The following is a 10,970-nucleotide window of genomic DNA, read 5'->3' as shown; positions in this document are numbered from 1 at the left end:
TTGGATGCCGCTGTTTCTGGGGGTGGTGATGCCTCCCGCCACCCCATGCAACAACGGCAGCAGCAGTGCTGCTGATAAAACAAAGCAAAAAGCCGTTCGTTGGATCACTAATCGATAATAAATCAATAACTTTTTCCACAAGCATCCAATCGTTTTGCGGTCTTCGAAGAAAAGTTTCATAAATGTTATTTCTACAGGAAGCGTTGGTCGATTTGAATTAAGGAGACAAAGGGCGACCTCTGGGATTTTTTGTTTGAAAGAGTAACTTTTCCCATAGTAAATCCTATACAAACTTTGAACCGCTTGCGCTAAATTATAGTTTCTCCGATTGCGCTGAAATTTTGTACAGTTCATATGGGACCTAAATGGGATCCAATAAGTCGACTGAAGCGAGGATTTATTTTTTCCATACAAGCGTGTCCCATACTAGTGGACACTTTTGAATCAACACTGTCACGTCGCACATTGGGCAAAATCAAGCCTAAAGGTGGAAAAAATTAATAACTTTCTTAATACAAGACCCTATGCGACCATCGATGGCTTGTTCGGAAGCAAATTTTCTCAAGAATTGGTTGATGGATGGTTCATGTACGGGCAGCTACTCTGAAGCGAGTTATAGAGTCCGTTTTACCCCAGTTCCCCCTAGCTTTTGAGTATTTCTGCCATTTTACGGTATTTGTTATGATTTTAATTATTTTTTCGCTGGGATACCATCGGCCCAACTCTATTGAGTAACGCTACCTAGAAAAAGCTATTAAAATGTTGGAATTTTAGGGTATTGTGGGGTCAATTAGGCAATGATATATTTTCAAGGTAAAAATTCATTTTTTATTTTTATTGATTTTTTTACGTGACAATAACTAAATAAATGATCGAATACACATGGATTATTTCTGAAGAAACCGTTTTTGGCGAGTTTGATCTCAAAGTATTGGTAATATTTGAGTCTTCACGCATACAAAAATGAGTAGTTCTCATCCTAATACCAACAATTTCCAAACGATGAGCCATTGCTTATATACTCCAAAAACATCCTAAATGTTGTTTGCGCATAGCTTCATTGACGGGAGGTGGCGGCAGCATATAGTTTTAAAGCTTAGTTTGCCCAAGCTCCCCTATAAACTTATTTTTTATTGTTTTTAAATTAAAACAACTTTAACTTGAAATTTCTATGCATGATGTGTGTTAATATTGATGAAGAGCTAACCAGTAGTATTTCTGCATCTTATAAAATTTGGAAATTTAGGGTACAATGGAGTTAAATGAAAAAAAAAAACAATCCAAAGGCTTGGACCATATAAGTAGACAAATAACATGTTTGAAAGATAATATCTATACGAGTTCTGATGATGCACAGGTAGAACACAGATAGCCGGAGCGGTAAACTCGCGAGTATTCAGCAAAACCATGCTGAGAGTGATGGGTTCAATTTTCGGTCGGTCCGGGAATTTTGCGATTTTTTTTTGTGGGAAATTCGCTTGACATAATGCAAAATGAACGATAGCATTTCCTCAAAATTGATGTGTGTATCAACATACTGACATGATTTTTCAGTACAGGGATAGTACTAACCGTGTCTCCCTGTGTACAAATTTTAATGTGGATTGGTCAAAATTGACTAAGTTATGGCAAAAATCAACCCGAGCAAAAGAAGAATTGGGTACCGTGACCGCGCCTAATTCCAATCAGCTCCTAATTCCGTTCACACAAATCAAAACATCTAGTATTAGCCGAAATTGTCGCAAATCTTTAGCAAATTGATTTTTGTAATTTTCAATAATTATGTCCATGCCAGAATATAATCAAAAAGTTAAAGCACAGATAACAGATGTTTATGCTAGTACAAACTTTTCGCAGAATCCTGTGTAAATGTTCAAAACGATATACGTTGGCTCACTACCGCCATCTACTCAACTTATTGCGACATTACATCTAACTTGAATGCAAGAATAGTTCAAAGTTCCAGTTTCATTCAAGATCGAATACAATATTGAATGTAAAATTGCGTAGTGCATGCAATCTTGAAAGCGATCACTGACTATCGATCACTGCGCCATCTCTAAATGATTGCCACATGAGTTTCAGCTGCTCGTTACATACAAAATGGCTGTTGAGCATTTTTACACACATTGCCAATATAAGCATAAACGTCTGTTATCTGTGGTTAAAGGGTTTTTTGTGTATTATTTTGAAAATATATCAAATGCCATTATTTATCCAATCGGCCGCCATATTACTTTTTTTCTTTTGTGGACCTGTGAATTGCATCAAATTATACATTCAATGTGTTTTCATTGAAATACTAACAAAATCAATCAAAAAAGCACCATAGCAGAACAATAAAGGACATATTTTTATAAATTTAACATCAAATCATCTTATCGAAGAAGACTTCTGATGCTAGAAATGAAAAAAACACATGACCGGAACTAGGATACTACAGGTTGTACTTGCTCCTAATTCCAATCACCATATAAATGCAAAGGAAACTATGAAAAAATCTGCAGTACAATCGAAACAACCAACTCCAGCATCAGTCAAGGCTCCCTGACGATTGATGTTTGGTTCATATCATTTATTGGTAACCCCAGCTAGCAAGCATAAATTGTAGTGTCGTCGGTTTAAATATTTATAGATGACGTCAAACCCGACATAAACCTATCATTGACCTGTTTTTATTTTGGTATCCAAACCCAAAATAGACCCAACAGTTATGCGATGTGGGCCCAACATTCGATAAAATTTGACCCGACTTTGACGCGACATTCGACACTCTGGTGGAATTTTGCAGTTTTCCCAGGAAGCTTTCAAAAAACGCAACAACATTAAAATAATCCAATGTTATTACTTCAAATTATTATAGAACTAACATATTTTGACAAATTAATAAATGTATTTCGACATATAAAATATAAATACAGTAGACGTTCGATAACTGCAACATGTTTACGTTTCACTTAGCGAATGAATTTCGATAACTACAACAACTGACAAACGTCGAAGAACTGTCGATTGCTGCAAAATGCAGCCAATGTGCATTCGGAAAACATCGCATTACATCAAAAGTGCATGCGAAAAACATCGCATCGCTGTTGACATTTCGTTTTGAAGGATAGCGGTGCGATAACTGCAAAATTGTTGCACTTAGCGGACTTGCAGTCAAAAAGCATTGCAGTTAAAGCGTTTGCACCGAGCGAACGTCTACTGTATAACCATAACAACCTATGACAATATGATTATTTTGTCAACTTGATGATTACTTGGAGTGACCGGAATTAGGAAGGAACACAAGTGAACGGAATTAGGATCATACTGAATGGAATAAGGAACAACAACTTGTTTTAAATAGCGGCAATTTTCAAAATAAATTGAGTGCTTGCAACCTTGATTATATTTTTCTAGCAGTATAGAGACATAATGAAACAGCGTTGCACAATTACAGCCACTAAATGCAGAACATGTATTTTCTACAGCTATTAGACTTAGTTCATCACCTTAAGTGAACGGAATTAGGTGCAGTCACGGTAAGTAGACGTTCGATAAGTGCAACATGTTTACGTTTCACTTAGCGAATGAAATTCGATTACTGCAACAACTGACAGACGTCAAAGAGCTGTCAGTCGCTGCAGAATGCAGTCAATGTGCATTCAGAAAACATCGCACTGCAACAAAAGTGCATGCGAAAAATATCGCATCGCTGTTGTCATTCCATTTTGACGGATAGCGGTGCGATAACTGCAAAATTGTTGCACTTAGTGGACTTGCACTTAAAAAGCATTGCAGTTAAACCGTTTGCACCGAGTGAACGTCTACTGTATCTAGATTGAGTTTAAATAAGGGCGAAAGTAACATGAGAGAGTTCTCTTCATCGACTCTCTCTTCTGCAAATTAAAGTGACAAGATGCAAATTCAATCGAACTTTTTTACACTTAGACGCTAGATTGCATCGCAACCTAGCGATTTATGACCAAAAAGTGCACCCATACTTGCATCTTGTCACTTTAATTTGAGGAAGAGAGAGTCGATGAAGAGAACTCTCTCATGTTACTTTCGCCCTTATTTAAGCTCAATCTAGGTATATGCAATGTAGGGTGCAAGCCCTTTGGAAAGGGCGTCCGATTTAGCCCACTTTCTGCTATAACTTATTGAATTTGATACAAATGGAGTAAGTTTTTGTACACAGTGTACTATCTAGCCGTATACAAAAAAAAAATAAGTCAATATAAACATCTTGAGGAATTTATATCTAACCTGAAGAGTTTTGTCGTTTGTTCAATTGAACTTGATCAATTACTAAACCTTTACTTTGTATTTGTTTGCATTCTTTGTTGTGTAAGCAGGCGAAAGGCTGCATAAACGACATAAGTTTGTTCGAGAGCATCTGGTAAGGAAGTCGTCCCCAGATCAAAATTTGTCAAATATAATGACAGTTTTATTATCCTGGACCCAAAAATATCATCATTCGCATACCGCTTTAGAGCTGCTAGCTCAAAATATAAGGACTATGCAGCCGTGTGCAGCATTGCTGTCCTATGTTATATGGTAATCCACATTAACCCTTTATAAGGCCGAGAAAACTAGAAGAGTTGTCAACACATACTATTATGGAAATGGTTATATACATGATAACATGTACAAAACAATTTTTGTTTGAAAGAAACTCTCAAAAATCTAGGTGGCAATATAGTTGCCACTGCCCGTTTACCATAAAAATGAGCTTAGGTGGCAATATAGTTGCCACTGCCCGTTTAGGGTACTTTTCTTCTTTTGACTTCGACAAAAAGCCGGAAAACAGATTTTAGAGTGGATTAGGACTTAACCCATAATATAAACTGTGTAGCTCAGCTCATGTCAACCCATAATTTGATTATTTCTTAAAATATTTACCAAATTTATAATTTTACAATAAGTTTGAGCTAATTTTCTTCACGCGGTCAAAGTTAGCCAATTTTGAGACTGCAAATGGCTCCCAAATTGTTGTTGAAGCTTTGTTTAGTACCAAAAAAATACCAGGCGTTGTTAGTAATCCCAATTTTACGTGAACCAAAAAAAAAAGTTTGAAATAAATTGTTATAAAACAGAAAAAAATACAAACAGTAGGTGGCAATATAGTTGCCACTGCCTTATAAAGGGTTAATATGGGATAACTTTGCTGCACACGACAGTATGTCTCTATAAAAACGATGAAACTGTACTATTTCCACAAACGGTAAGATCAAAGTCCAAATTAAGTCGTCGAACTCCCATAGCATACTAAAACAATGTTAATATAAAATGAGGTATTCAGTCAAATGTCAAATTTGGGTACCGGGGATCAAATGAAGTACTAGAGTTGGTACCCAGTCTGAGCCCGAGTACTACGACTTTATTCGGACTTTGGTAAGATTCTGCTTCAATGAACGCAACGCCAGATGAGGGTGACTCCGATTATGATCAGATGTACTCAGGAAATCTAGTATCGAGTAATAGTAAAAGGCATACATACATGGCTAAGTGGAATAAGATTGTCAAATTATTAGCATATAGAAAAACAAATTAAATATCTATTTGATGTTTATGCTCATATCATGCATAGAAATTTCAAGGTAAAGTTGTTTTAATTTTAAAAAATAGAAAATAAGTTTATAGGGGAGTTTGGGTAAACTAAGCTTTAAAACTATATGCTGCCGCCACCTCCCGTCGATGAGGCTATGCGCAAACAACATTTAGGATGTTTTTGGAGTATATAAGCAATGGCACGTCGTTTTAAAATGTTTGGAATAGGCTCCTAAAGTCCTATCGGGATTCTTGTTTTAAACCACAATATATGATTCAAGAGTACATATTTACACATTTTTTGACGTTTTTATTAGCCGTAGTTGAAAATATATAATTTTTATTTTTTTAGCCTTTTGTCTCGTCCCTAGCTTATAACACATACTTTGAGTGATTTTTTTTTCACCGTGTATGTCAGATAGGAACATTTTTGAAATCCCAGTGCGAAAAATGTCGAGCTCAGTCACACAAGGTTGACCTCAAATGTCAAAGTAGAACTATTTATCATTTTACTTATTTCGAATTTTCTCATTAATCCTTTGTTTTTCAAGTTCGAGTAAAGTACAATTCCGATTAGAATACCATGCTTGATCGTATTATTCAATATAAGCGAGATTTCGTCTTTAATTTTAGGACCCTATTGGTGGTATTAGGATGAGAACTACTCATTTTTGTATGCGTAAAAACTCAAATATTACCAATACTTTGAGATCAAACTCGCCAAAAATGGTTTCTTCAAAAATAATCCATGTGTATTCGATCATTTATTTAGTTATTGTCACCTAAAAAATCATTAATAAAAATAAATAATGAATTTTTACCTTGAAAATATATCATTGTCTAATTGACCCCACAATACCCTAAAATTTCAACGTTTTAATAACTTTTTCTAGGTAACGTTACTCAATGGAGTTGGGGCGATGGTATCCCAGCGAAAAAATCATTATAATCATAACTAATGCCGTAAAATAGCAGAAATTCTCAAATTCTAGGAGAAACTGGGGTAAAGCGGGCTCTATAACTCGCTTCAGAGTAGTTGCCCGTACATGAATAACCCACCAACCAATAGGGCACGTTCGGTGTAGTACTAGATTTGTAGTAATGAGCTGAATTTTTGTATGGTGAGAAGGTCAATTCTCCGTTTCTGCAATGAAATGGTTCAAAAAGCGTGGGTATTATGATTCCTTGCCTAATTTGATGCTGTTTGAGCAAAACTTTGGGTAACTGTGTTGTTGTTTACTCCATTTCTTGCAACATAAACAATACAGTTACCCAAAGTATTGCTCAAACAGCATCAAATTAGATAAGGAATCATAATACCCACGCTTTTTGAACCATTTCATTGCAGAAACGGAGAACTGACCTTCTCACCATACTAAAATTCAGCTCATTACTACAAATCTAGTACTACACCGAACGTGCCCCATTCTTGAGAAAATTTGCTTTCGAATAAGCCGTCGACGGTCACATAGGGTCTTGTATTAAGAAAGTTATTATTTTTTTCCACCTTTGGGCTTGATTTTGCCCAATGTGCGTCGGTTCGTCGGTGCTTAATTTTCGTTCCTGAGTTGTGGCAAATTTTGTGAAAAATGACCATATAATATAGGCTTACATGATCATTTTCACAAAATTTGCCACAACTCAGGAACGAAAAAAAGTACATTCCTGAGTAGCTTATAAAAAAATATTTTTTCGAAAATTTTCCACGAGTTCGGGCATAGTTTTTCCGGCTTTTCTTTACGAATTTTCTCAATTGTGGAAAATTTTGTGGAAACCTTTTTCCAGTTCATATTTTTTTTTATTCCTGAGTAAATTTGCCTTCATTTTCTAAAAAAAAACTTTGTTTCTACGATGATTCGTTCTTGAGTCCATGAAGTCAATCATCAGTATGGAACTCATTTCAAGATAATTGTAGCCTTGGAATAATTTTCTTGACAACTTGTACCATGGTAATTGTGAATATTACGCAACTCACTATAACAATCCGTTTCCGACATTCTTAGCAAACTGCAGTAGAATCACTTGGCATGATACGGGACCTCGCAATACAGGCGACTGGCTCCGCCAAAGCTTCACTCCTCAATGAGGCAGCAACACGCTCACTGTCTCGTCATGATGATTGCTGTCACCGATGCTTACTAGGGGAAGGACACGCAAGAGGAATATCACTAATCATTATTCACACCCCACAGTAATGAACACCACCAGTGTGTCCCAGGCCTTATCCGGAAAGTTTGGTGTTTGGTACTCCACATCTGTTTTCTTCTGCTCAAGCTTCTGCTTGGGTAGTTGATATCCGATTTTTTCCGTGCTCACAAGGCAACTCCCGGTACTGAAAAAAATGTATTCATTGACAACTTGGTGTGAGTGGAAATGCGATGCATGCAGATTCATTCGCTAAGGTTCATCCAAACGTAAACATAAACAAATTCAGCGACTTGAAAGCTTAGAATTTCTGCCGAGTTTTCTTACTGCATCTAATAAACGCCGATTCTCAGTTTTTTATTATCAAAAGTGTTTGAAAAATATAAATAAAAAGCATGGCTTTGTCCATAGTCGCAGTAAAATCGGATAGCCTAAAGAGCTACCAACGAACGTGTCGGCTTTGTATGGGACAAAACTATCTTGAAGATGTTTTCGAGGACAATGGTCTGCATCAATGGATATCGAATTACCTATCGATAAGAGTGAAGGCTTGAATTGAGTTGGGGATCTCCTTTGATTAAATAATACGATTTCTTTCAGATATATTACGATGATCGTGAGGGCCACGTCATCTGTAGCATCTGTCGATTACGGTTGTCAGATTTCCACCAATTTCGGACTCGCTGTCAGGAGGTGCAAACGATACTGCAATCCATGGTTCGGGACGACCATGAAGCATCGACCTGGCTTGCCGAGAGCACTGAGTTTCAAAAAATGAAAACTGAACTCGATGATTCCGATAGAGAAACAGAACAAGAATCACATGGCGCTACTGTTATGGATAACAAAGAAGAAAATCATGAGATTGATATAGAACAGGTAAAAATTGAAGCTCGGGCAAGTGAAGAAGAATCTTTACATGAAACGGATTGTGGAGAGCATACCTCACAAAATCCGGACCTTCAAACAGATAATCTTCAGACAAAACATGAATACTCGTGTTCAAAATGCCATAAAACATTCAGTCGACAGTGTTTGTTAAAAATGCACATAAGTAGTCATAACGAAAATATAAGGGAAGAGCAAGCAACTGACACAGATGATGAAGAACTTAGCAGTAAAAAAGCCGGGGAAAATAACGTCAAAGATTATAAATTTCGATGCAATCAATGCGACAGATCATACCCTGATGAAAAGAGATTAAAGTGGCACATGAGATGCCACAGATCGAAAACTCACATTTGTCCAATATGTGGAAAACCATTCAGCTTTTGGTACCTAACTGATGCTAATTTTCTCACATTTAGGAATGAAAAAAAAAACAGTCGGTTTCTTTCTCTTGCAGGTTTTTGTTGAAAAATCATATCCCAAGGCACGATCCAAACCACGTACGTCAACCGTGGGGCGAAGCTACAAACGGGGTGGGAGGACCATTCCGATGTGATATATGCCAGAAGGAATACGGACTGAAAAGTAGACTGAGGTCGCACAAAGCGCAAGTGCATGCACCTAAACGACACGAATGCCATCTGTGCGATTCGAAATATACTACGCGGTACTAGCACATATAAAAAACTATGAATGAAACTTTTTCCATAATTGCTGCTACGTTGTTATTTTTTACTTTCAGAGCTTCGTTACGCAAACATATTAGGTCGCATTATCGCGCTAACGCGAAGGGTTAAGCAAGTTTAACCCGGTACATAACGCACTTCGTGGAGAAACAAACATAATTAGAGCACAATCTAAGGTATGTAAATATGACACTCAAAAATTGTTTTCACTCAAAATGTTGTTTTTTTTTTGAAAGAAATACATAAAAATAATCTAACGCTTTGACTATTTGATTCATAATAAGTTTTCGGTGATTTAGGTATGTTGAACAATTAACGTCCCATGTATATTTACTAGAAATCTTAAGAAATCTTAGGGTCTGTGTCAATTGGCGACTTAAAATTAATTTTTACTTAAATTTGACAGTTCGACACTTAAACTTGACAGTTTTCCTAAGGAAATAATTATCGAACTGTCAAGTTTAAGTGAAAATTAATTTTAATTCGCCAATTGACACAGACCCTTAATCTCCAAAAACATAGAACGTAGCACAGTAGGCGTAGCTGCGTGCAGACGTGTTTTGTTTTGCTCGTCACGTTTCTTTCGCGTTCGCTGTGATTCTGCTGACAGATTGGCCGGTGATACGCCATCCGGATAGTCTAGACGTGTGAAAAAGTGCTTTTTCTGTGAGAATTATAATACTGTGCATCCTAGCTTAATCACTCAGATCCTGCTGATCTGAGTCAGCCGCCATAAGATTGCGCCCGTTTGATTTGTACACGGCGTCTGACAGCTCCACCCGGCGGCTGCAAAACAGTTTTAGCCAAGGTACACACCGTGTACAAATCATACGTGCGCGATCTGAGGCTGCGCGTTTCGAACGCAGCTTGCTGAGAATCTAAGATAAGCGCGACAATACTGAGAAATGGATTGATTGATTTTGCAAAATTTTATTTTTAAAATCGTGCAATGGCGGGAGGTTACAAGAAATGTCTGTGCTTGAAGCCCGCTGCAAAAGTAGTTCGGGTGCTGAAATTCGCTTCAAGAGTGTAGGAATGTGCCGTCTATTTCGCGTTATCACGTAGAACGGTCAATGGCGCTACGCCTTCCGGTAGTTTCTCCATTGTAGGTATGTGACTATTAGACTACCGCCAGGCCATCAGTGATTCGCGAGTGATTACAGAATCATCCCACCATTCATAATTTCGTGGGAGCTAAAGTGACGTGTATTCAAATGATGACTGGCTGCGTGCGCAACGGTGGTGAGACGAGGTGGAAGCCTGACTGCGCAATGAAGACGTTTCCGTGGTGATGGCAGCGCTACCTTGGATGGATTCCGGCGAGAATGTTCTGATTACCGTTACTACGACAACATGATCTAAATACGCGTTTTGAAGATTATCTATGAATCTGGAAGTATGTTTGCATTATCATTATCCAAATGATAACGGTAACGTGCACATGCAGGGCTTATTGTAAGAGAAAGTGACTTCTGAATAGACATCACTCAGCGAAAGAAACTAGCGAAATTCATCGGAATATCTTATGAAAATTTGCTATAACTAATTCTTATGGATAACATAAGAATACCTTATGAAAATTGATCGTACTTACTATGACACATTTCATAAGATAGACTTATGAAAAGAACAAAAAAATCTTAAAATGATGCAGACTGGATTCGATCACCGAGCCCATGTTTTATCCACACGGCTACCGACGCTTGAGAATACCAT

At 37.3% G+C, this 10,970-nt stretch overlaps 1 protein-coding gene across 1 annotated transcript in view; it reads left to right on the top strand.

Annotated features, from left to right (window-relative positions):
* The first annotated feature begins 7,877 nt into the window (after positions 1–7,877).
* Positions 7,878–10,970, top strand: part of LOC109418006 (uncharacterized) — an 83,750-nt gene continuing 80,657 nt past the window's right edge. Inside the window, exons 1-4 of the mRNA XM_019692163.3 lie at positions 7,878–8,222; positions 8,281–8,954; positions 9,026–9,235; positions 10,320–10,359. Of these exons, the coding sequence (XP_019547708.3) occupies positions 8,076–8,222; positions 8,281–8,954; positions 9,026–9,235; positions 10,320–10,359 (1,071 nt within the window). The 5' untranslated portion in view covers positions 7,878–8,075. The remainder of the gene's footprint in view (positions 8,223–8,280; positions 8,955–9,025; positions 9,236–10,319; positions 10,360–10,970) is intronic.

Source organism: Aedes albopictus, chromosome 2, assembly GCF_035046485.1.
Source record: "Aedes albopictus strain Foshan chromosome 2, AalbF5, whole genome shotgun sequence".
NCBI classification, from domain to species: Eukaryota; Metazoa; Arthropoda; class Insecta; order Diptera; family Culicidae; genus Aedes; species Aedes albopictus.
The sequence above is the reverse complement of the archived record's forward strand: the minus strand, read 5'-3'. Positions and strand labels throughout refer to the sequence as shown.